The 26,985-nt window shown below is 41.0% G+C and overlaps 1 protein-coding gene across 1 annotated transcript in view; it reads right to left on the bottom strand.

Moving 5' to 3' along the window:
• Positions 1–12,924, bottom strand: part of TAFA1 (TAFA chemokine like family member 1) — a gene marked incomplete at both ends in the record, with an annotated part of 223,609 nt that extends 210,685 nt beyond the window's left edge. The window contains one exon of the mRNA XM_082321241.1: positions 12,807–12,924. Coding sequence (XP_082177367.1) covers positions 12,807–12,924 — 118 coding nt within the window. The remainder of the gene's footprint in view (positions 1–12,806) is intronic.
• Positions 12,925–26,985: the final 14,061 nt, after the last annotated feature.

Genomic DNA, 26,985 nt, shown 5'->3' with positions numbered 1-26,985 from the left:
AAAATTAACATGATTTATCTGGCCACAAGTTTTTATGCTGCTGTAGCTGGCCTGCAAGTGTATTGAGATAACAGCATGCAGTTAACAAGATTTGCAAGCCAGACGCATTACAAAAAACACACTCTTTGAGCTATGCAGAATCAGTGTTACACTGCCTGTGAAAGATTGGAAACATCGCACAAAACTCTGGTGGGAAGCATAACCGTCAAGTGAGAAACACGCTTAAAGCGGAAGCCTTTCTGTCCAAAGACAAGCCCAACCTTCTCATCTCTTAAAGGAAGCAATTAAGGAAAAAGTAGGAAGTTCCACATTTGAAGCAAACGCCGCACTGCCTGTCTGCCTGCGCTGAGCCTGTGGTTCAGCTGAGAGCATGGACACAGGGGAAAAATTCACTACAATGGTACAACTTGTTTGTCAATTGAGTAACAGTAAGTGAACGTGAAGGCTCTTTACACCTCACAGCTGGGGCAGTCTGATACATTATAGCTTAACCACCATGAAAGTTTAAGCCAGCGTGAAGTTGGCTTACAGTAAAGCACTTGATTTCATGAAAAGAGGGAGCTAAGAGCCTCCATGGTCCATCACCCGGCTCACAGCAATGCTTGTACTCGCATGCCAAGCCATGCCAAGGACGGAGCACTAGGGACAGGATGCCTGCTCTGGGTACCAGCTGGGAGGACAGTGTCTGGCAGCCACCAGCCTCACTTAAAGAGGCTATGTGAGGAACAGAATAACAAAACCTCACTTATTTGCATCTCAGCTGCCCTAAATATGCTCATGATTGAGATCTCTCAGTTTCCTCAGATGATCTATTCCACTGCTGGATGCTGCGTACAGACTGCACAAGGGGATTGCCTGTCCCTTGGTTGGGCATAAAGGGAAAGAAAAGAATCAAACAGAAAAGCAGAGGTTGGTTGGGTGTCCTGTAAAACTATGTTATCTTTATAGCAAATATTGAGATTCTGAGATCTGTATGTGCTACCAGAATATGGAATAATCCTTCCTGACAAAGGCATTTTGAATTTTATTCATACCTTTGCTTGGTTCCTATGTGAAATCTGGACATTAAAGCACTTCCTTAAAAGCAGACAGGACACAGCTTACAGCAGGACCTCTGAAACTTTAGGTACTAATTCATACAATGCATGTGTATTATACAGAGGAAATTATTTTGCTATAGGTACGTTTAAAAGCAAGTTTGTGTTTTAAACTCTGTATGAATTTCCCCTAGCAGACTTTGATCCATAGATTCTGTCAGGACTAAGGGATAATCTCATCTCACCTGTTAAAGAGCACAGCCCATCAGATGTAGGGAGCAGCATACTAAAGACATACAATCCTCATCAGAAAGACTTCAGTATAAATATATTTATACTGCTTTGTAGCTTGTTTCCATCTCTAGACACGATAGGTTACACCTTTTCCTTTGATAGACTAGAAAAGTAAAAAAGAACATAAGCAAATAATTCAATTTACGTAAGAACAGGGTTTAGGGGGCACTTGTATAGCCCGAACCTCGGAGGAGTAGGTCTGATACAAAAGAAACACTTGATACCACACTGCTTACAGAAGGTACATCATCACAAAACACTGTGTAGCAACAGGCAGCTCAAAGCCAATTCAAATACAATCTAAAAACTCAAGGAACTGTTTGACCAGGGGAAACCATCAAATGATTCACATTGAAAGCAGAAAACCCTTTCCATTTAATTTGCACCTATTTTTATCACTAGCATTTGTTCATTTTCAGAACTGGCCCTGCTCAGTCAAGAGTTTGCTTTCCAGAGCCTGCAGCACCCAGTCTGACCAACGTGCTTGTACCTGTGGTAACATCATGACCTCAACAAGGCGCCTGGACTACATTACAGCATCAAAACAGGGAGAAACTTCAGAGGTATAAAGGATGAAGGTCTGCTCCAGTACAAATACACAAAAGGAAAGCATAAGGGCAGAGGGGGGAAACAAAAAAAACTAGAAACCACTATGATAGTATATTGCCTTGCATACAGTCTGCTGCAGAAACAGGCACAAAGTACCTGCGAAATTTTTCCCACGGGAAAATTCTGATCAACAGAAATAATTTTTCCTATGGGTGAAAAAGTTTATAATTTATATTTTCCCCAATTTTTGTTAGAAAACACTTAAAATAAGGTGTCAATATCAGAAAATGTACTTTAGCATTTCAAATCTTTTGATCAAATAGCTCCATTTTGATTCTTTCCAAATAGCAATGTTTGAAACTATTTATTTCATAAAAATGTGGGTGGTGTTCTAATTGGGATGAAATTAAATGGCATTTTGTTGCTCAAACATCACATCAAGGTGCGTTGACTTTAAGAGGAGAAGGTTCAGAGAGCTTTTTCTAAAAGTGAGAGCCATAAGAGCTTACATAAAGAAAGATTTAAAAGAAAATAAAGGAAACTGATTTAAAGGAAGGCAGACAGATTTATAAATAGAATAAGCAGTGGGGGAAAAAAAGATTGAAATGGAGTGAAAACCTAGAGAAGACAGCAGGTAATCTGGCTACATTGTGGGCCTCTCACTAAACTACAGCCTTTGTGTCTGGCGCTCTCCTAGGGGTGGTTTGGGAGGGATGGAAATACAATGTGCACAGGACGCTTGCTGTCCACAGCCTGCTCCCAGTCAGGGCATCTGAAAATTCCCTTCCCCCAACTGTGTCTCAGCTCTTCCTCACATCATCCTTCAAGTGGGGAACTCTGCAGAGCCCACACTTACCTTTTAGGACTCAAAAGAGTCCAACCAGGCTCATAAAGAAACTGGAGTAAAAATCACAAGCATAAGACAAGTATCTAATAACTGCTGTCAACTTGTTCAATTCCATGTGTTATCAACAGTAGGAGATTTGCATTAAACAATTACCAATTCTGTCCTTGGGGAAAAAGGAAATGCAAAACATTTCCAACCAAGACATTGAGGAAGATATATTCCACCTCAACATGATTCACTTAAGTATCCTGCCTAGCAGCCCTTCTGACTCCCAGTGTGCTCTGACAAACTAGGGTATGCATGCTAGAATATCACTAATGGTCTTCTCTAGTTTTGCCTGTCTGTGAGTCTCATCCCTCTTCTCTGCTGTGGGTGCAGGTGCCTTTTAATAGGCAGAGGGAAGGTCCTGCCATTGAGTAGCTCTGAGAAAGCCAGGAGCTCCCATGGACGCTCCTCCACTTAGCAGGGGTCATTGTGCATTACCCGCGTGTCTTAAGATTTCGGTAAGAGAAAAAATGGCAAGGGAGGGGACAGAAGAGTGTCGCCTTGCTCTTAGGCATTGAATAATCTCATTTAGGGACTGCTATCACTGGTGTTTTGGCCTTGTTAATTTTCTCTTCCAAAATTAGCATTCAGACACTCGCTAGCTTTTGTCTATTGCTGTCATCAAGGCATTTGCATGCACTAATCCATGACAAATGGTTTCATTTGATGCACATCTGATTTCCTTGCCTGCCAACTAGAAAGAGATAATAGAAATACCAAGAGAAACTAAATTAGAACCAAAGGAGTCATCTATTTATTGGAGAAACTCAAAACAAGGTTAAGATAAACACCACCCAGGCAGCTGACTTAATGGAGAAAGTGCTGAGGTTTCAGCCGTAGAAAGACAGTTTTAATTACCTGGCGGGGGGAAGGGGGGGGAAATCTGCATTTTAAAGCCTCACAAAAATATGATATTACTACAGAAATAATTATACTACAGATGTGGGAGCTGGCTTAGACACAATCATTCTCTGTCAGATACTGCCCTGGCACACTGAAACCAATCACAAAAGCCTCTGTTATCTTCAACTCATCTCTTAAGTTTTTGTTTTAACTCACAATAGTGACTTCTGGCTGACTGACCACCCAAATTTGAAAGCATCTCATGCAAATAACCAAGTAGAGGAACGGCATGAGTTAATGATATTCACAGTAAACAGCGTTAGTGTAGCCCTGATAGCTTACGGATTTAAGAAAGATTTTTAGATTAGGGAAATATCTTTTATTAAAACAGCAGAGAAAGTTGATTTTGGCAAAAAAGGCAACTTCTGGAAACACTAGACCTCCTTTAAGTTCAGTGATGCTGCAAACCAAAACAAGAGCTGGTACCAGCTAGGAGGACAGGCAAGACCTTCTTCGTGTTTGCATTGGCATTGGATTTGAACTCTGTGAGGTCTTAATTTCTTTTGGGAAAGAGGCAGCCACTGGCATATCTGAATATATGCTTCCAGGCAGGATTTATTCATTTATCAGGATGACAACTTGTTTTAGGTAGCTGCTAGGATAACAGAAACCTTATGCAGGTTTGTTTGGTTTTTTTCCCTCCTCAACGAGGAATATCAAGGCAGAAACAAGGCATGCACAAACTACTGTGGCTTTTTTTTTTTAATTACAGTTTCGACTTGGGAAACTAATACCTCAAAAAAACCCATTAAGTCCTCAGAATTGTACGCTCAGTTCTGATTTTACATTAAAACATGAAATATGCTGGTGTTCAAAAGCTTCTGAACTGTAAAATTAGTTTATTTTGAAAGGCATGATAGAAAATACAGAAATTACTATATCATAGAAACACAATATAATTATATATTGTATTAATATAGTTATTATAGAAAATATTTATCTAATCATATTTTAGTGTATTTTACCATAGCTTCCTTATCCAAAGCACGTTTAGCCAAATCTGAAGCGAAGCTAAGTTTTTCTCTGAAATGCAGTTTTCAAAGTGTATTGTTCTGAACACTACCTTACTGTTAGTTTCGATGTTACTTCACCTTATTTCTGCTTGGTTTTAGGTTTTATTTAAATCCAGAATAATTCAGAATGTGAACATTTCCTTCTTAATAGGTTCATATAGGCAAATATATATAATACAGATACTTTTCCATCCTTGAATCTCTTCAAAGTCACAACTGTGTTATTGATGATTCTTGGGCAGCATGTAGGGAAAAAGGTGCTAGGTTCCCTTCATTTATTCATGTTCTTTCAAAAAATAAACATATAAATCAATGAAACTGATTTTCCAAATAAACTATCCTTGCTTGCTCCCAACCACTTAAACACAATTAACTCTAGTTTGTTTTGGCAACCAATTAATGTCATGATCAAATATAAATAGACTCTGCAAGAAAAGATTATAATTAATAAATCCTTAACAATACAGTAAAATTACACCGAAGCTTTGCTTGCCAGAAATATTTAACGGCATTTTTGAAGAGCATTAATGAGGACAATAAAAGAGACAATAAAGTTTTATCAGAGTGCGTGCAGTTAAGATCCTGAGGCTCTTGCATGCACTCGGGCTGATCTATAGATCCTGTTGGCTGCTGGCATTATTTACAACATAGGAAATTACAGTGCCGAGTTCCCCACTTTCCAATAAAGTGACACGTATGTTCATAGGAGTTTTCCAATCGAGTTCTCCGTCAGTATAACATTCACTTGCACATAAGTTAACTACAGAAGTGATTTTTGCACATTGTTTTCAGTAGATTCACAATGAAGGCTCCTGATTCAGATTTGTCATCTACAGAAAAAAAATTAATCCAAGAGGGGCTTTGGATCATGCAAAAGGACAGATTCAATGCATATTTTGATCTGAACCAGAGTCTCTCCTTATAATCAAGAGACAAGCATCACCATTAAGGCCGCTTTTTAATTGCTTATTCATTTAGTGAGAGGTAAGGTGCATGATATACAAATAAAACTTTGCAGCTCATAGAAGAAAAATTTATGCACAATTTTAAAAAGCACCCGGCGCATGTGACTGTCGGTGGGAGCTGCTAGTGTAGAGCAGACTACCCCCAGATTACTTGTAGCTCAAAGACAAAGCACCACAATGAGAGCATCCTGGTAGAAGGAAATTCAGCCATCTCAGATAACAGATTGCCCATGTGTCCCACTTCACCTGGTGATTCTCAAGGAATCACTTTCACACCATCCAAGAACTAGTAAGGTCCTCCATTCCTGCCACCACTTCCTTTCCCAGGCAAAGCTGCTCCCTTAAAGTGAAATAAGGATTACAATGGATTACTACGACATAATTATTGATTATCATAGGATAGCAACAGTGATCCTGCACCTGCTGTCACTGAAGTGACCTTTCAAGAAGGGCAGGACTGGTTTCTTCACCCACTGTGAAGGAAAAGGGGAAAACTGTTGTTCTGAAAGGAATACAGAAGGCAAGAGAGAGATGTCAGATAACAATCTTCTAAATAGAGCATAGAAATATGAGTCACAGATACATACATGGGGCTTTGTAACCTCATTCAGCTTAATTTACACCCCCAATTCCCCATTGTGCATCATTGACTGAGTCTTATAAATTTAGAGTCCAACTGTGCTGCAGTCCTCGTGGTCCCTGCCTAGAGCACAATGAAAAGAAATCTCCAGCACCGCTCCGATGCAAAAAAATAAGTTTAGCTAGAGAGAACTGTTCTGTACAGAGCATCTGGAAATAGCAAAAATGCTGAATCCCATCAGGAAAATAAATCTTGCTCACAGCAAAGGCTGATTTCACAGCAGAGTGGAAAAGAAAACATTCAAAAGGAAATACAAAGATTATAGGCGGGATAGGATAAAACAATATGAAACTTAATGGGAGAAAACACATCTATCTTACGAGGAAATGCACTTGGATATTGCCTTTTAAAATATAAATGAGCCTTGGACTAAAGTAGGCTAATCATTAAAGGCATGTTTCTGATGCTACCAGCAGAAATACTTCTGTGCAGAGCAACATAGTTTGCCTTTGGGGTTTATATTTGTAGGTGCCAAATTTTCCTTGGGACTTAACCACCATAGTATGAATTCTCACAGCCCTTAATACCATGACAGCGAGCTACAAATAGTGCAGTGCACTGAAAGGTCCCTTCATGACTCACCAAGGCCCCAAGGCTGCACTTGGAGATGGAGGCTCAGCACATGGGTGTAGGAAGAGGAGATGCCTGCCGGGGCCATCACAGCAAGAGGCGCTTTGTGGTCCCTGTTTCCCCAGAGCAGCTTCTGCCACACAAAGAGGGACAGGCTTTGCTCCTGCTTGTGTGGCTGCCTGCAGAGTTGCCTGAAGGAGAGCTGAAGTAGCATGGGCTGGGGATAGGAGCACGACTCGGGGAAAGGACAGAACAGGGGGGACCAAACCGGAGCATAGGGGACCAAACCAGCGCACAGACACTGCCAGTACAAAGCACACATGCAAGAGGTATTTCTCTCAAAATACCACAGTTAGCACCTTGCCATGGCTCTTTTGCATGATGTGTGTGGCAGGGGCGATTGCAGGCAACATGCTTCCAGCAGCTCCCACAGAGCTGTGCCGGGCACAGCAGTCTGCTCAGTGCCCCACCGCGCACCTCGGCCATGCTGTTGGTCACAGTCCATCGAGCTGCAACACCTGCTCCCCCTCAGGTCGCTTCATCTCCCTGGATCAGAAGTAACAAGGCGTCACGTTCAGCAGCATGACTGGTGACAACTTTCCTCCACCTGCAACCGAGCTGTGAGCTTCACAGCTATATACCCTTCTCTGGTGAAGGGGGTATCCTCTCTGACCCTCCATTGAGTACTGGCTGCTCTTTGGCAATGCCTACCTACACTTTTCCCTTTACTTGAAAGACAGGAGCCTGTTAAAGTAACAGCTTACAGACCCCAGAAAAACAAACAAAAAACATAACTAACTTTCTGGCTGCAAACACACCCTACAGCCATGTTGTTTCTCTTTTGGAGGTTTGATTTTTCAGAAAAAAATAAAAATAAAAATCACAGGGTGCAATACTTCTGATAAAGTCTGATGCTGTAAACAAGTTCACCACACAAGCACAGTAGGCAATTCGTCACTATTATGCTGCTAGTAATCCTACCTCGTTCTTAAGCGTTGATTTCATTACATCAGTTCTCTGCCTACCCAAAATACATACAAATACATTTGTCCACGTACATCCAAATATATTTTGTATGTGACCAGGAAGAGAGTAAGTACCTCCAACCTAGATTTCTTTACTTAGCAGCTGGTAGCTTCACATTTTCAAGAACAGACTGTGAAGGCCAGAGGTATATAACGAAGGTATCACAAGAGAGATGATTTCCAGTGAGTGACTGGAATAGCTCATTGTGAGCAGGTTTTTCTGATCATGAACAAACTGGGATATATACGGTGCCTCCTGTGCATTTAACAGTGTAAGCGAGATCTGAATCAGGCCTTAGAGCTTGTAAATTTGTTCATTTTAATTAACACGGCAAGAATCACCAGTTGTCAGCTTTCACATCCATGATGTGACCTACTGGATATTGACTAAGTTGATGCATGGCAATTTGGACATTGTGTATGGAAGGCAACAGTTTGCATTCACACACTATGATTAATGGAATACAATTCTTGCTAATCACAGAAACTGTATACATTTATATATTAACTGCCTAGTCCTACACTTGCTTCTATCAATATCAAGAGCAAAAATCCTGTTGAGTTTGTCTTCCAAATCTCAATTGCTCTGCAAAGTAAAGACACATATCTTATTTACACTCTTCTGAGGAATTAGATTCAGACCAACATTCTTCCCAGTCTGTTTTTATCTCAATAGCCACCTATATGGGACATATGAAAATGGCAGACCTTTTGAAATGTGAAAATATGCAGTTTCCCTCAAGGCTATAAAAATCAGTGGGAAGGCCAAGATCAGAACTAAGAAATTTTTTGCCCCCAGCCACAGACTCAAGTTTCTGCAAAATGCTGTCTACTGAGAGTCATGCTCAGAGCATCCTTAGGTTGATATTGCTTGCTAGTTTGTGTAGAATTGCTTTGAGACTGATTTTCCTCCTCGTAATATGAGGTATAGAGAATCACTTCTTGAGATGATTTTTAATGGGCATATCATTAACTACTGTCACAATAAAAGGTACTTCATGTCTAGTAGACATACAATTCCAGCCGTGATTCAGTCCATGATTTCTTCCTCTGAACAAGCCTATTTTTAATTAACATATTTGCAAATGTCGGCCTTGCTACAGCAGGTACATGTTTCTGCTTGTGTCTGCCTCACATCTTTAGGCTATATGCAAGGCTAACCTAGCATCCTTAACATGTATCTAATTATTTTGTGCAAACTTACAGGTGAATCCAATGTGCTTTCCTGTATTTTTAAGCAACATGTGGTCAGTATTGTCCACTGAGATTCAGTACTAGCTGATGGTCCTCACCAGGAGGAAAACATCCCTCATTTATGGAACAAAGCCAAAAAAATTACTAAGAATTGCATGATTGAGGGGGGAGCGGTTATCTTTTAAACTTGAACCCTTTGCTTTGTTAATATCTTGCTGTCTTGCCAAATGCCAGTGTCTACTTCCTACCTCTGGGTGGGGTCAATCCTGTCAATCAGATGATCAACAGACTATCACAGGCACTCAGCTAACTCTGCAAATCACAACCTGTCCACTCTAATCCTCAGGCCAATTCAACAGCTCTACAACTGTGTGTATGTCAGAGCCTAAAACGGCCAATGTGGAATTCTTCTCATTACTGCCGTTTCTTACTAAATCACACAGAAATGACGTGCCTTAAAAAAAAAAAAAAAAAGAAAATGGAGATTTGTTTCCACATAAAGTTATTTCCTGCAAATGCTTTCACATGTCCTTTGCCTAACATAATTTTCATTAAAATGAAATATAGTCATAAAAAACCTGCAGAAAGCCATGTGTATTACCCAAGGGGAATTATAGCGCAATGGTGTTCAGCTAGCTTACTCCAAAGGTCTCCTCCAGATCCCAGTGAAGAAGGCTGAAAATCTACCCTGCCCACCTCACCTATCAGAGTCAAAAGGAACAGCCACCAATACTTAAGGGTACTTAACAGCGGCATTCAAACTTTTCATTGTGTTAATGAGACAAGAAAGAATTCATGAACAGGTACAAATAATACAGCTTCATCCATCTTATATTCAAGTAATATTTACTATGCCCTTACTATTTGTACCCGCCTGCCAACATTTCACAGAAAATAAAGCTACAGGCAATTACAAATACTGTCACGTAAAGCGGTTTATCACATTTGTTTTCAGGTTCATACCTTGTGCTAAGTCATCTAACTGAATAAAGAAGTACTGAATTATAAAACTGAAAAATTATACTACACTGAAAGGAAGCTTTAAACTTTTGTGATTGCACAGTGTGTAGAAATCTATTTCAACCCATTCAGACACTTGCTTAAGAAAGTTTCTGAAAAAAAAAAAAAAAAAAAAGAACAAGCTCAGAAATCCCTAATGATAAACTAACCTTTTCATATAGTGCCCTTGATTTCCAGGGTTTCAAAACTGGATTAACCGCAGTAGTACAGATGGGTATATTCACTGTGCTAATCCACTGAGTTCAGTTCAAGTTTATTATGCTAAATACACTCCATGAGGATTTTATCTTTTACCTGCACCTTCCTGTGCTTAGTGAGACTCTTCTATTCATCAAGTATGAGAAGCACAAGATGGGGCGAAACCTGCCTTTTTAATTATCTTGTACCAAAGTAGCCCCATGATGGAGCTGAAATTCTCTTATTTTAGAGCATCTAATTATCTATGGAAGATCATGAACTGAAAGAAAAGGTATGCTGAGCATGCTATTGATTACAGCTATATTTCCCATGATTCAGTAAGTTGAAGTTTCATATACCAAATATTAAATTACTGAAATTATGCACTGGCTCATCTGCATCCATTTTTTATTCACTTTTATTTGGCTGAACATTTTAATCTTACTTACACAGTGACTAACTAAAAGTAAATGACGCATTCCTAATATTATAAATATGAAAAATAGGGTGTGCTCAGGGACTGCAGTTGAATACATTAAAATCACTCAGTTTGCTAGTTAACATATTTCCATCCCTTTTATGTACAACCTTTCACATTCAGTTGGCAGACTGCAAATTCATGGCCTTATAAAACACACTGTCTTGATTTTCTGTTGTGACAGCAGAAATTGTCCAAAATCTCTAACAGTTTCCCTAAAGGACGCTCACTAGCTGGTACTTCCCAGGTGCAGCACAATCTGAGTCCGAGGTGAACATCATGTCAAATTCCACTCATCTGTCAATGTAGTGGATTATTTCTTGAGAGACTGAAATTGGCTGCCTGGGATCAGAACACCATCAATCTTATTCACGTAGGGTGCAGAGAAGCTGCCTGAGAAAGGCTCGCAGGAGGGAAAGCTTGGCTGTTTCTAAGTAGGTGATGAGGCAGCTGTAAAACCTTCACTCTATCTGTATCACATCTCCGAGTGAAAGATTTTGTCATTTTTCACATTTCCCCAACACTTGGTATGCATTCAGCGTCTTGCTGTTCTTGCTTCATAAAAAAGGTGATTTTTCAAGCTTAGGCAAATGTTGCAGAGCCCTGAATCTGCCCAGCTCTCATTTTTTCTCATAATGTCACTTGTTTCAACTGATTTTACAAAACGAGGTTATATTTTCCTTTTACCTTTCTGTTTAGCTGGGCTGTTTTTCCCTGTTTCCTTCACTGGGGGACAGACTCAAATAACCAGAAGCATTACTTACAATTGCATTGTAATAAATATTTTGTTCATTTCTCTGCAAGTCCCAAATAAGAACCTCACCACTCAAACTTCAAATACTCTCAAACTTTCAGTGCCAGCTAGTAAACATAACACCATTAGTTAATCTGGTGCTCTAACACAGCTACCAAGAGCTGGTCTATGATTTAGGTCTATTCCTTCATACTATGCATATTTTATTACAAGAAAGCAAGACAATGCCAATATTTATGACTTTTCGACAAGAAAAGTAGTTGGGAAAACTTTGAGTCGCTAAGGTTGCTAAAGATCTGCGGTTCAAGACTGTCCATCTTTGAAGGTATGTCATTAGATTAAATAACATTAAAGTATTATTTGCCACATTATTAAATGATTCATCACTGAGTTAACAGTTTCCATCTCTCATTTCTAAAGCTCTTAAAATCTTTCCTACCTTTCTTTGGATCCAAATTTGTGAAGCAACATTCTTGGCCAATCTAATTTTAACCAGGTAATAATACTGTGCTAACATATGCCAACTCCTCAATTTTTAACCCGGCACATACTTCAAAACACAATTAGCAGCTGAAAAAGTTATGTGATCCATTTCTATTAATAAAAACACAATAAAACTACTAATGTGCAGTCTCTGTGGATCATAACAGTCAAAGTGAGCTGCATTCTCCACTGCTAACCTGTGGGATTTATTCTGACTTTACAAGCATTTAACTCCATTGAAAGACAGTCCCAAATTCTCCTCTGGGCTGCACCTTTGCAACCCCATCAGTTTTCAGAGGTAAACTTGAGAACCTTAGAATAACTGTCTCTCATTTATGCTAAGGCAAACACCAAATCTCCAGTAAACACTAGCGACCACGAGTGAGATTTGGCACCAGTATTTTGAGTAACAAACCCATGTCCAGTTTGGGTTAGACACTGCAAAGTTATCCAAACTTAGGCTGTCACAATGTCTTTCAGAGTTATACATCCACTCCAGAACTGCACAAAACGGGGAGAAGGGGAGATAGAAATAAGGACAGAGAAAGTAAATGGTTACCCAAAACAGGATTCCTGTATTGGGAAGTTGATAGAAGATGACCTTAAAGGATGAATATTCCAACATCAGATTGGCAAAGCACAACATGTTAGACCGACGCAAAAAAGATTCTGTGCAATATAAAGGCAAGCAACTCATAAAAGTTAAATGATAAAATGGATTTTGTGATTATTCAATCATTTATCAAGACAGACATAAGCACAGGCAGAAAGCCTGCAATCTTATGGCATCCCACAGCTGATCTCGGTCCTACCTGGTCTGTGCAGGTGATGCTGCTGGAAAGTGTGATGGAGGGACCCCTGACAGAGCAGCATTGCACAGGCACTTATCCACAAATACAGGACCCAGGACATTGCAGAGACCACTGCCATTCTCTAAACAAAATATTAGACAGACATTATTATCCATTGCCTTACAGCACACAGAACAGTCAGCTTCCATTACAACAGTATTTTTAAATTTCTTTTAATTTTTTTTTTTTTTTTTTTTTTTTTACTCCTTTTGCTAAATGTCTTTTGTCTCTGGGTTATTATTCCCTCCTGCAGGATGCAATTGTCATACAACAAAGGTCATGTCCAAAAAGGACAGCTAAGGTAACAAAATGTCAACAGAGGAGCCTAGACAACTTTAATAATTCAGTGGTAAAAATGAAACTGTAATGATCTGAGGACTAAAAAAACCAAAACCAATGTAAATAGAAGGCTGGAAAATATTCCCATGCTGGTCCATAACTGACTTTACAAGGGAGTTTAAAAAAATAATAAAAAGAAAACCACACGGCCAGCTAAAAAACCCATGATGCCCAGACAGTATCCAAACTACTTTAAACACATTACAGATAGGCATACAACATCATCAGGTATCTGAGATGCATTTCAAAAATACTCTAGCCCCAAGACTGGAACGCTAATAGTGACCCAGAAGGTAACAGATTCTTGTTTTTGACTTTTGTGAGCATTAATTTTTAATCATGATGCTGTCTGCTAAACAAAGTAATTGTTTCTCAGAATTATATTCTAATCCCCAGATGAAATCAGCTTCCTTTTGTTCGACCTGTGTATGTAAGGGGACTGGAGTATGGCCAGACTGAATTTCATAGGTACTCTATAGAAAATTTGATCTTTTCACAAAGCAGATTGTGTCAAAATTTTTAAAAGATTCCTATTACAAAGGGAAAGAGCAATTTCTTTGTCTCCCAGTGTTGGCATACTTGGCCATCCAATACAGACAACTGATTTTTCAGACTTGTATTCATTATTGTACTAGCTGGCTAAATTTCCCTCTGACTTTTTAACTTCAACAGCTCTTTCTCAGTGCCTGCAAGGATCGTGAGGTTTGCAAGGCTCAGCTACGCTACGTATCGTCCAGTTCCCTTAACAACACCTTCTGCTGCATTTCATATTGCCAAATTAATCAAACTTCAGGCACTCTCCTTATTCAGCCAATGACATGATGCCATTTTCTATCTAATAATCCAATCAGCTGAACATCATTTTCACGGAGCAAGAAAGACTTTGAAAGATTAAGTCTCTCATAGAAAAATCACGTCCTTAAAAAAGAACTAAAAAATAAAAAGTCTGTATGTGATATATGGGGGGATTACTGCAGTAGGAAAATTAACAATATTAAAATAGTGAAGTACGGTGGTAATAAAATAGATGCATATAAAATATTTTTTGCACCTGATTTTAAAGAAGCAGACAGTATTTGGGAAGCTTTTTAAGTCTAACTGGCTACAAAGAACTACATAAACTGACAAGTATAATTATTAGAAAATACCAAAACATTATTTTGATCAGCACGAGGCTGTACTGAGTGTTTGATGCACTGCTTAGCATACAATTAATTTCATTTCCAGCTGTTTACTTTGCAGTATACAATGTACTTCCCCCCCCCCCCCCCCCCCCCCTTTTAGACCTATTTATCTTGCAAAATAGATTCAATTCCCTCAGACCAGGGAGCTCCCAGTAGGCTTCCCGTGTCTTCAGGAATTAATGCCTTCTTGTCATATTTGGTGCTCCCATGGTTTTCACACAACAAGGTAAGAGGGAAACGTGACTCTCACATAGGGATATTTCAGGTATTCAAGTTATTTAAACCAAACTTTAAAAATCCCAGCCAAACAGCAAAGCAAAGCCAAACTTCTACAGCCTGCTAAACACTCCTGTGTCTTTCCTCGGTCATCATATTCTTAACCACATGGACAGCAGATTGACTTAACGCACTTCGGCTTTATTGTTAGCTCTCTGCCTCCTCCCCCCCCCCCCCCTTTTTTTTTTTCTTTTAATAAAAAAACACCTTTCTCAAACTACCTTTGCTCAAAACCCAGCATTTCTCTTACAAACATTTCTTCATGCACTTGTTTGTCAGCAAACTGCTGTCACATACATACTTTTACACACAGATCATCTTATCATTAGTAAGAAACACAGCAGTGAGTATTCCTCCACTTATTATCTGAGTTCCAGATCTGCTTTCTGAATCTTAAATCCTAAAGAAGCTCCTTACCTGAGTAATCCAACCAAGAGCAGAGCACTCTATTAGTGTTCATTGGAAAAATCTAACACTTTTTTAAATCCATCTGTATCACAATAAGGGATTTTTAATAGCTTCCCAATAATCTTCTTTATCAGGATTAAAAGAAAAAAAAAAAAAAAATCTCTTTCGTTACAAATCCTGTTCCCAGAGTAAAGAAGACATCTGAGCTCTCAGACTCTGCCGTCAGAAAAGTGGCCAAGGTTTGAGGGGTGGAAACCTTCTCATTTTCACCTTTAAATCATCTCCTAGCATCACCTTCTGCTTGATCAGACCTTTGAAGTGATCTTGAGATAATTTGCAGCTTCCAGGATACTTAAGGATGAGGAGCAGTTTATGTTTAATGACAGAGCAGCCTCACTCCAGCGCGGGCAGTGCAGAGTAAGGCAGCTGTACGTACACCGCTATACGATGCTGTAAGTACCGTAGCCTATTTCAATACATCCCTGCTTGGGAAAGTATCACATGCCTTAAAGCGACACAGCCCTCCGTTGCAAGCCCCAGCCAGGCACTCCGCTAGTCGCCGAGGCTTAGCAACTGGAGCTGCATTTAAATACCGGCACTCAGACTTTGCACAGTGCAGAAGAGCAGCCGGTTTTGTCTGCGAGGAGCAGGTATGAATGGGCAGAGGAGGGTGGAGAGCACTGGTGGAAAGGCAAAGCCGTTGGAGAGGAGCAGGACTAAATACCCAATGAGCAATCTGGGAGATGCGTTAATTCCGCCGGCAGAGGCTTTATTCCCCAGGCGTTGTTCTTGCACTTATTCGCAAGAGGCAAGTGAGGCTTAAGGGAGTCTCTTCCATTTCACAGGAGCGCAGCACATGCTTGTGAACAGGGAGGGGTGGTGCAGGGAAAGTGTAACAAAAAACACGGGAGAGACAAGGGAGGGCAGGAGACTCCTACACACTCCCATGGGCTTTCCAACACCTTGCCACAACTCTTGAGTGAAATCTTTCCTTCCAACTCAATTTCTGATGCATCTCAGCAGACGATGGGGAAAGAGCTCTGATTTATTCCTCCTAAATGCTAAAGCTCAGATAAATAACTGTAATAAATAATCTGATGTATTTTGTAGTCCACATCTTAAGTGGCCATTTACAGGAATGGAGTGGTTTCCTCTCACTCTTGTACCATATGTAATCATTTTTTAAAGAGCCATTGTATAGACTTAGTACATACCATTCACTTAGCGTTACAGCTCTCATGTCTGCCTACAAAAGAAGGCTTGGAGACAAAACAGAAACTTCCATTTTAAGAGCTGAGGGTGCATGCTATAACATAATGCGGGAATTTTTTTTTTCCTTCTTCATAACCTGTGTTAGAAGAGTGTCCTGCCTTCACTGCTTACCAGCTCCAGACACCAAACAATAGTAAATAATAACAGTAATAAGTACCCTTACTCTCAAGCACCTCCTTCTCGGCACCCAAGGACATATATCTCAGTGGAGACTCTCACTGAGAGGTGCAATGAGCTTACTTGACAGATCATACACTCCTTTGGAGCTGCTGTATTTTATTGGGTAATACATATTAAGAGATTGGCCCTGCAGACCGACAGGAACATTACGCTGGTCTCTGCCACAATGCTCAGAGCAGCTCTTTATTACAGCCTTGAAACAATAAAGCAATCGTTGCAGGTGTGTGTGTGTGTGTGTGTGTGACAAAGTGACACAGGAGAGCACTGGCAAGTGGAACCTCCCCACACCACAGGCCACCGCTGCAGCATGGCTCCCATCAGGTCCCTGAGCAGTGCTGGGCAGGAGGGGTTGGCTCAGGACAACATTTTTTTCAGGTGTTTTGTATGAAAACACATGGCACAAGTATAGTTGGGGATGTAATGTTCTGTTTAATAAAGGTTTTCTTTTTTTCCCCAAGAATTTCTTTAGACACTGGAAGAAGGCCAAGAACCGGGGCAGTTGCTGCTACTTTCTGGCCTCAGAAAGGTCTTGAAGTGTCCAAGCAAGCTGATGAGAGGCAACCAAGGCACACCAAGTACCATGAAGTACTGATGAGCAAGGAACCAGGACCCAGGATCAGGTGCGGCCTATAGTAGTAGGTGGTGGGTGGCAGGCTGCTGTGGCTGGCTGCCAAAGCCACAGGGAGGCTCAAGACCTTCCCTCTTTCCATGGGAATATAGGGAGCTTTCTGCAGCACCCGAGAGGGGCAGGTGTTGGGATTTTATTTTAAAATAACACCTGTTTAACAAGAAGTGTTCCCTCTAGGGCTTGCAGGGAAACAACAAGGGAAAGGGTATGGAGTGGGGAAGCATGAAGCAAGAAGAAAGAGATGGGCCTCAAGAAGCAAATAAAATCTTCTAGGAAACTGAAAGGCCTTGTGGACAGCAGGAGGAATCAGACAAATTGTGACCACACACCTTGGCAGAGTAGGCAGAGACAGATTTATGCAAGATACAGATTTATGTAAGGTACAGCAGAACTGTCACTCTGCCAAGCACTGCTAAACTCCCAGCTCCATGAGGCTAATGCCACCGTAACCCCTGACAGATGCTGCTATTGCTCAGGACAAGCTCTGCAGAAACATGGGACATGTTGCTTCTGCAGGGTAGGGGGGAGATCAGAGGGACAGAAGAGAATATTAAACAGGCTGCGCTTGCAGTCTCTTCCCTGTCCTGGCTCCCAGCATCAGACAGAAACAGAGGAGACCTTGGCAAATCTTGCAGAAGCATCCTCACACCTGCTTTGATGTCTTTGCTGCCAATTTTAACTTTCAGTGGACCAACAAGACATGAAACAGCTCCTCTTACCCTGCTTTGAGCTAGGTGCAGTGTCATCTTCACCTGATGCTTTGGTTAGCCTCCTCACTTCAGGAGTCACTGGCTTTGACAGGAAGGGGATGATGCTTTACATGTGCCCGTGGGCCTGTGTGTTGAATGTGGGTCTACTAAAACTGACACATTGGAAAGAAAACAGGAAGGAAAAATAAGACACTATGGAACAGTCTGCACATTTCAAAATCCTTTGTCATCAAAAGGGAAGGCTGAAAGAGTAGTTTGTCTCTAGAAAGAAGGTAAACGGGGCAAAAGGTTGCGTCAACCATCCTGTGCAACGACAGCTCCCTCGAGCACTGGGGCAGGACGGATCCAGGCCCTGCAGAGGAGCAGAAGACCCTTTGGGTTACGTGGTCTATGCCTGGCTGCTGGAAGGTGAAGTGTCAAAAGGAAGTCCTTCCACCTCCACTCTGATACCTGATGGCAAACAGAAGAAAGGACAGAGACCAGAACCTGAGTTATCCTAGTCAGAGAGCACAGAAAACTGCCTATCCGCAGCTCTGAAAGACTCCATGGGGTTGCTGGCAAGGTTGCCAAAAGCAGACCATTACACTGGTATGATATTTCCAAGGTGAAGGTAGGTTGCAAGGGGTCAGCAGGCATCAAACTGCCGTTGAGACAGGCTGCCTCACACACACACACGAGGACTGTGTTTGCAAGGAGAATAGCCTTTTCCTCCTGGTTCCACCATTCATCTACAGATGCCAAGTGAATGACAAAAATATGCAAATAAAAATAAATGCTCTTCACTGCCTGAACCTCTATTTATCACAATTTTCTGTGCATACAGAAAAGGAAAGCATATGCAACTCAGGCAGACTCATGCAGACAGCAGATTGGTACTTGCACCCAAATAAGGGTCTCTGCCCTCTACTTTCTGCATGCTGCCTCCTCTGCCTCTCTCTCCACCTCCCCCACACGCTCCTTTTCCCTCTGTAGAGATTTAACACGACAAATCCCAGGCGTGTATTTTACAGGGTCTGAAGAAGGCTTGCCACCTTTGAAATGCAAAGCTCATTAGTTCTAGTGCTCCTGGGACAATGAAGCTTTGCTTTTCACAGATTGTGTTCTCCATCCCTCCCAGCTGCTTCCACCCACCCTACAACGCTCTTTCCTGTAGACTCAAACTCAGTCTTGGTTGCTGCCTGGGCAACAGGCAGTGCACATTGCAGCTCCTCAGTACCTACGTGTTGCTACCCCAGGTGAGCCAAGTGTAGTCTAACAGCAAGTTTTACCTTACCTCCACCAAAAGCCAAATTACTGACTCTTGTCTTATGTCCACAACATTTATGGAAGCTTTTTTTAAAATCTGACAGAGCAGAAGTTTTGCTTGGCCCCTAGCTTCCCCATGCAGCTTGTCTTCCATTGAAAATCAGCCCACATGGAAAACCAGCAGCTGTGTGCATGAAGATCGATCTGCCTACGTGTAATAGCCTGAACAACAAGCATGAAGCCCAGAGTAAAACCAGCCACACAGCAACCCTCATCCAGGTCCCTAAGCCTCCCTGATGTTTCTGGCTCTTTGTTTCTTTCCCCAGTGGAACAGGGAGCACAAACACCAAATCAGGATTCTTTTGGGACAAGGAGAGCTCAAAATCTATGGGCTTCCTAGTAAGCAGCTGTGCTTTGCATTGAACATGGCACATAAGCGTTTGTCTGGGCATACAAGTGGAGCAATGTTCGACATTTTACATGCACATCCCCTGTGCTCAGCCAAATACTCACAGTGGCGCTCTGCTTCCTTTCTAGCACTTTGAATATATTCCCAGGAAAACCTTCCCTGCCCTGAGACTTCCCTTTCTCAGACCCCACCACTTTTCCTCTTCTCTTGAAGGAGGTCTGGTCCAACCTCAGTGACTGAGCTGAGCTTATTTCCTTTCTATGTCTTCTACAACAGCATTAAATCCTTTAGTCTCTATTGTCAGGCTTTCTTCTCCTTTAGCTTTTCCAGCGGCAAGAGAAGAAGCATTGATTTTCCTAGAGGTAACCATGATGATCATGCAAAGCTCAGCCAGAAATCCACACAATTTTTCATGAAGGAAGAACATCAAGAGGTTTGGTGATTCGTCTGGCTGCAACCACAGCCTCTGCTGGCCAAACACAAAGACTGTACACAACAAAAGCTAAAGAAGCATAGCTGAACAACAACATGGGCAGATAAACCATTTCCCATGGGAGCCCAGGGGCTGGTTCAGACAATTATTGTCCCACCTGCAGTACAGAGTGCAAGGAAATTTGCTCTGTTCCCAGCATGGGTGCAGCTACATAGGTATAGGGAAGCATCCAAGGACGCAGCAACACCAGGGAACAGCGTAACACACTCAATGGAGAAGCTCCACTTGGCACCCAGAAACCTAGGGGCTCCTTCCTGCCCTCTTATCTCATGCCACATTGCTGCAGCACCTCTCTCCTTGCTACCTCAGCCACACCAACCTTGCTTAGCAGAAACAGCAGTTCTGTCAGCCACCCCCCTATCCCCAAATGTACAGGGAAGATCCAACCAGCAAGATGTCACAGCCAAAGCCATTAGAAAAAAAAAAAACAAACATGACAAACCACAAGAGCATCATAAGTAGCTTATACTGGAAAACAATGAAGAATTAAATAACAAGTCTGAACACTGACAAAATCAGGGATAAGTGAGAGCAGATCACAAAATGAAAGATTTTCAGTTATTTTTCCTAGCCTACCTTAAAGGTGCTGCTATTCCTTGTTAAAGGGATGTCTAGTCTTCACAATTACTGTGTTTGGGAGGCAAAGATTCTGCTTTTTACAGCTTGTCCATGCCTAAGAGAGGAAAGAAAGAAAAAAAGAACACATCTATATTTGTCAAGGAAGTTTATATCAAAAAGTTTGTGTCCTAGTTATTTTTAAAGTATGTAGGACAGCGCACAAAAAAATCTCAACCCTTATCTATAACTTGCCATTAGCCAACACGATCAGTACTGGCTAAGGATTAACAAGATGAATTATCTGTGCAGTTTATTATCATTATGCAACAAAATCTCAATAGCATTCAGTATATTCAAAATATAACAATAAAAACATGACTGTGCTCAGGATATCATGGCAGGTAATAATAATAATATCATGATATTATCATATCATAACCTTCACATAATGGAGATGAGTTGTTTATTTAGTTTCAGTTCAGAGATACCAAAAAGCAAAGAAATCTAAGTTAAAACAGCCCTAAAGTGATGCCAGTCATGTTGTTCTTGTCAAGTAGTGATACTGTTATCCTTTATTAGTTACACATTAGCTGGAGAGATCGTCCTGATCTGAAAATCCAGAATCTCCTCTTATTGATTCTCAACTTTGCCATAGTACAAACTCAAGAGCCTTCAGCCCAGACATTCTTACAGTAGCCTAGTTGAACCCATTACATGAAATACTATTGAAATACTCCTAGTTTCAGAATGAACTATTGCTATTGTCAATCTGCAGTTGCCTTTCCAGACCAACTAAAGCCACATTACATGCAAGACCCATCTACAGCAGACAAATCACGGGCCAGAGTGCACGAACTGAAAATGAGTACATCTATAGTCAGAGAGGACACTTGATATTAGATTTATCAGTTTCAGTATGTCAAATATCAGTCCCCAAGCACAGGTTTAATATTTACTTTTGCTGCTGAAAAGTCAATTTTTACATGAAGTTGCAAGTATTTTCAATATTCACAACATAAATAAATCCAACAGAAGCAAAGCAATTGAGACACTCTGGAAGGCAAATTCACTATGGTGAGTTCAGACATGGTCACTGGGCTGTCTTCACTCCCTCTAGGCTTGCTATGTTCCTACCTTTCAGTTAAACTTAACAAACAATAGGTCTCCATTATCTCCAGGTAATGGGAAAAAAGGAGGCTTCAACAGCAGCTAAAATGAGCCTCTTCTGTCAAAGTTCACATATTTCAGACATCAGCATAGAAATGAGGCTATCTAAGAAACACATTTCTCCCTATAGCATTGCAGCAAGTCACCCCTGGCTCAATACCCCATCTCCTTCCCAGCTGTGCTGTGGCAGACTCTCCCCTGGCCCAGCCAGCCAGACTCCCGCCTTCTCCTGGCGGAAGGAAATTAGTAGGAAAAGCAGCCAGGAGCCATAGCAGAAAGGTTCCCACACAGAAAAAAGCTCAAAATTTCTTCTCATCAACATTTTCCTGGCTACCCCCTCCCCTCCCCAACATCACCGGGAAGTGAAAGAGCTTCCCCAACACACCATGAAAGCCCAAATCACAAACACAACCAGGAACCCACTCCTCCAGCCCCAAAAGTCTAGTTCCCAAGTACCAACCTTGAAAAAACAGGTCTGAGCTCACAGGCAGGCTTAGCTCTTTTTTCTGTCCCCTCTTAACTCAAAAACTTCTTTTGATAAATTTTTGGCTGCTGCCCCCACTCCTGGAGCAGACACCGCCATAACCCCACCCTACTCTTCTCACCTCCTTCCACAGATAAGAAACTCAAACCACCTGAGCCTTTAAAGGGTCCACAACCTGGCAAAGGGATGAGCTGGTTTGAAGGCTCAAAAAACTATCATCAGGTGCAAAGTACTTTTTCATTAGAGTAAATCCCAGTGACAAGGCACAACCAGGCTGATTTGGGAAATATGCCAGGATGGTCATCCTCTGTGCTAGGGAACACTGTATGGAGCTCTGCTAGGAGCTTAATGTCTCTCCTGGCTGTGAAATGTCTCCAGGCACCCAGGTATGCCTGAGTGCTCCAGCACACACCAAATGCACGTCCTGGCACAACCCAGCACCTGTGCTCAGAAACGTCTTATTTTGGAAAGAAAGCTTTGGCTGGCACCTCTGCAAAAGGAAAATGCAAGGAGCCAATTCAGCTCTGCAGTGTTGCACTTCTGGTCTTTGTAACTCCAGGTGTTACCCTGAAAATAGCACTTTAAAGTCGACTAATTCTGCCTTGGCCCCAGCCGCGGAGGAAATCTCAGCTCTTATATTACACTAGGGGATTGATCAAATAGTGTATTTGCAAACCTGTGTATTTGCTTCCACTTTATCACAAAGAAAGCCAGTGGTGGAAAAACATTAACAAATTGAGAGGTTTCTTTGCTGCTTGCCCCCTGCAGTGTGAATTCTTATAATGGATTCACTATGTGATCTTAAATTATATTTCAGTTTATTACTTCTAAAATGCCCTGGATTCTGCAGGGGCACAGTGTGGCTTCCACACACCTATTTTAGCATGCTTGGAGATCCTCAGATTAGAGGTGCTACATAAGGCAATTTTGATTATGGATGAAATACAGCAGTGTGCAATACTGTAGCCTAGAGTTTTTAGGAAAATCCTTGAAAAGATAAAGCAGGCAGACAGGGACAATTTCTGACTTCAGTTACGTTCATGAAAAAAAACCCACCCAAACAAAAAAATTAGAAAGCAATACAAAATACTCCCTCAAAGAGGTGGAAACGAGGGATTGGGGAAAGTTCTCCCACTGGAACAAAAAAAAGTGAGAATGAGCATGAGTATATGATATAGAGCAGCCGATACTTCCCTGATGCCATCACTTTAACAAACACAATACCTTAAGATTTAATTCCTTGTCACAGCTATGGGCTTTGTCATTATTTAAGAAAAGCACTCCAAGCACTCTCTTCCACACCTCATCTACTTGTTTGCAGGGCTGGGCAGAGAGCTGCAGCCAGAGCCCCGTGTGCCGTACTAGTGCTGGAGATGGTTAGTTTCCGACTAAGGAATTAGTGCATGAAATGAGCATGGAAAAAAAAATCATATACTGTTCTGCCTTTGCTTCAAAACAGGTTGGTTGATTGACAGCAAACCCTATGTAATAATTCCTTCCAGGCAGATGGCAAGATCACGATTTGCTCTTCAGTTGCAATTTTCTGCTGCCTCTCACAAGCAACCTAGCTACATTATCTACCAATAAGAAGGGTCTGGGCTGTTTTATATGTGTTTTACAATGCTCACATCAAAACATATGGATTAATATTGTGACTAGCTCTCGTATTCCATTTTGTAAAAATTTGCCTTGAATTTGCCTCCAACATCTCATAGCTGATCGTATGTAGATAATAGCTTCAGAAATCCACACAAAAGCAATTTGTAAATTCCTACACCACCCCTGACAGACAATACTCTTTTGAACGTTTGCGTAGGTGTTGAAAATCTTGCCATACATCTCGAGCTCTCTCAGCACATATTGTTTTTAGGCTGCCATCTGCTAATGCACAGTTCCACCCTAAGAGAGATGCAGGAGTGCTCCAGTCTCCAGTCTGTTCTGTTTTCAGATTTACTCTTTTATTTCTTCCAATTCCCAACACTCAGATTCTGTCATTCTTAACCCTGACTGTAGTTACAAAGTTCAAGAGACCCATTCACACCACTGCTAATTTTCAGTGATAAAGAACATTTATTGAATGCGTATCCAGGCATTTGCTTTAATGAACCAAAGCAATGCTTCGTGCAGTGCTGTCCCTAGAAGCAAATCCATTTGTCTCTGTGTCATCTGGTATGCACGTAGAGAGGTGCTGGGCTGATCAGGAACTTCTGAAGTACTCATTCCCAGTGTGGGTATACTTAAAGCATGTGTATTAAGTTGGTGGCAAGGGAAGAAGACAACTCCCAAAGAAATAATGTGGGTAACATCTTGAACAAAGCAAGCCATGCACATCACAGTGCAGAACGTTGGGATCTAATTATCATAGTAAATAAGGAATGATGAACATTATACTTGACTGATTTTGTTCTTCACTGAAATTGTCAGCAGTACTCTTTTTCTTACTGCTGATTTTGCTTCACTGCCAAGCACATTAGCAAAATTTATAAGATTAAATTTAATTCTATTTTTTTTTGTTAGAAAACAAATTTATAAGGGATAATTTAGGTTAAGTTTGCTATGCAGGATCCATCACTAAAATATATGGGAAGCTACAAATTTAACTCTAGGAAACTGAGGAGTATGTTATCACATGCCAGCTGAAATTTATCTGCTTTGATCCTTTTTTATATTCCTCTTCTCCCACACATCCCTTTTACTACCCCACCTTCTTCTCAGGTTTTCAAAGATTTTGTTGTCATTTGCTTCTGAATAAAATACTAGATTCTTTTGGCATTGTAGGCTCTGTACATCAAATCATTGTTCATGTCACACTCTGACTTCTGTGCACCAAGCAGAGAAGTCAGAATAAGCGAGCATACACAATGGCACAGAAATCCTCCCCATATTGCTTGCAAAGCATGAAAGTGAATAAAAGAGGACCAAGAAAAGAAAACTGAGATTGGAAAATGAAAATATAAAGGGGTGTATGTTTAAAGGAGGCGCAACTAGTAGTTTTGCTTTTTTCCCAGCTTGCACAGCAATCCTCTCTCTCATTCCCTACATCGTACAAAAATGGTTTGGTAGGCCTAAGTTATATGTTTTCCTTGATTTCAGTAATCAAGGTAAGCCAGAACAATCTTCTTCCATTGAAAAAAGATTTCTTTTTACATCTAAGCAACGGTAGTAGTTTTTGTTTCTTCTATCTACGCTTCAGCGAAAGATTGCAACTGCCTTTTTACAAGCTTTTAGTTGCTAGAGATATAAGCTCTCTCTCTAAAGTATGACAGATGAATTCTCATGCAATGAAATATGATACCTTTCAGAGAGCCTGAAAGCAACTAATAGATTTTCAGGAAAATGCTGAAAATTGGCTTAATGTTGCATAAATAAAGATATTTATGCAACCTGGAATGAAATTCTACCACAAGCAGAAGGCTAGGCCCTACTTATGATATCAAAGCCTTCTTTTGACTATTTACATGGGTCTTTAATGGACATGGGGTCATTTGCTGGCCTTCTGAATCTCACCTGATACAGTCATCATAGCTGAATTTTAAATATTAATCATTTTCCAGGCAGCATAATATCCAGTTGGCTCCTCCCTCCATTTCCCCACAGGGGGCTGAAAAATGTTAAACTGTTCTCTTCACAATTAAATTCATGAAACACTTAAATTCAGACACCAAGGAACAGGAAAATCATTTCATCTCATAATGTTTTAGAGCCCCTAGGCAAATGTAAACAGTGTATGCTGTGATAGAGGAAGGATTTATTGCTTCTGCTGAACAGAGAATCTGCTGATTTATCTTTAATTCCAGTAGATTTTTGAGGGTAATTTACTTATTACAGAATTTTGGTGGAATTATTATTTAGGAAGTTTGAACACACCAGACCCATTTATGTGGAAATGCATTTAAACAAAAAGACACAGAACCAAATCAATCTGTATTGAACTAACACTCATCTGTAATAGTGAATCATTATTGCACTCACTCTCCTGCCAAAGCATAAAAGAAGGTTTGAGCTGTCTCGCGCATCACAGCTTCTGGGGTCCGAGTAACATTTAATAGGCTACCACTGGAGGTGCTGCTGAAGCAAGCTTAAGCTTAGGCAGAGAAGTGTCTAAGTCACTTTTATATTCTTGCAAATACTTTACCCAAGATTAGTTTAATTGATTTTGCTGAGAAAAACATCACTAAACTCTGCACCCAAGTGTTGTTTTAACCATTCATTTATATATGACTCAGAATGACAAGGGTTACCATTTTGCGTCAGTACATCTCTGTTAGTATATCAAATTCATAGAAGCATTAGTAAAAATATGACTTTATGTCATGCCACTTACTTTTACAGTAAGCACTTAGCTTTACTGGAGTGCACTCCTCTGCTTCAGCTGCACTCAGCAGCCTTGGGAACTGTTTGGAAAACTAAAGGAGGGTAAATTATGTTTCATGGCAGAGGTCGAGCCACAAGTCTTCGACACCAGTTAGCAGTGGATGTGTGCATGTAGGGACAGCCATCCACACACCAGATGTCTGTCTCCATGGCTATCCAAGCTCCAGCAATGGTCTGTCATCTTGTGTCCTCCTATCTTTTTGTCCTGTCCAACCCTCTGACTCCTATTGCAATCTGTGGGTGAGTACTTTGGGCAGAAGCCACCTCCTTTATATCTACATGTATGCAATTTAGAGCCTGTGGCCACGCCACAGCACAGCTAAAGAAAATCATAAGGAGTCGTAATCTGGTCATCGTCATATTTGACAATTCATCACCTATGTCTCCACTAAAAGGTGCCTGCATATTATGCA

This window comes from Platalea leucorodia (genome assembly GCF_965183815.1).
Source record: "Platalea leucorodia genome assembly, chromosome: 9".
NCBI lineage: Eukaryota > Metazoa > Chordata > Aves > Pelecaniformes > Threskiornithidae > Platalea > Platalea leucorodia.
The sequence above is the reverse complement of the archived record's forward strand: the minus strand, read 5'-3'. Positions and strand labels throughout refer to the sequence as shown.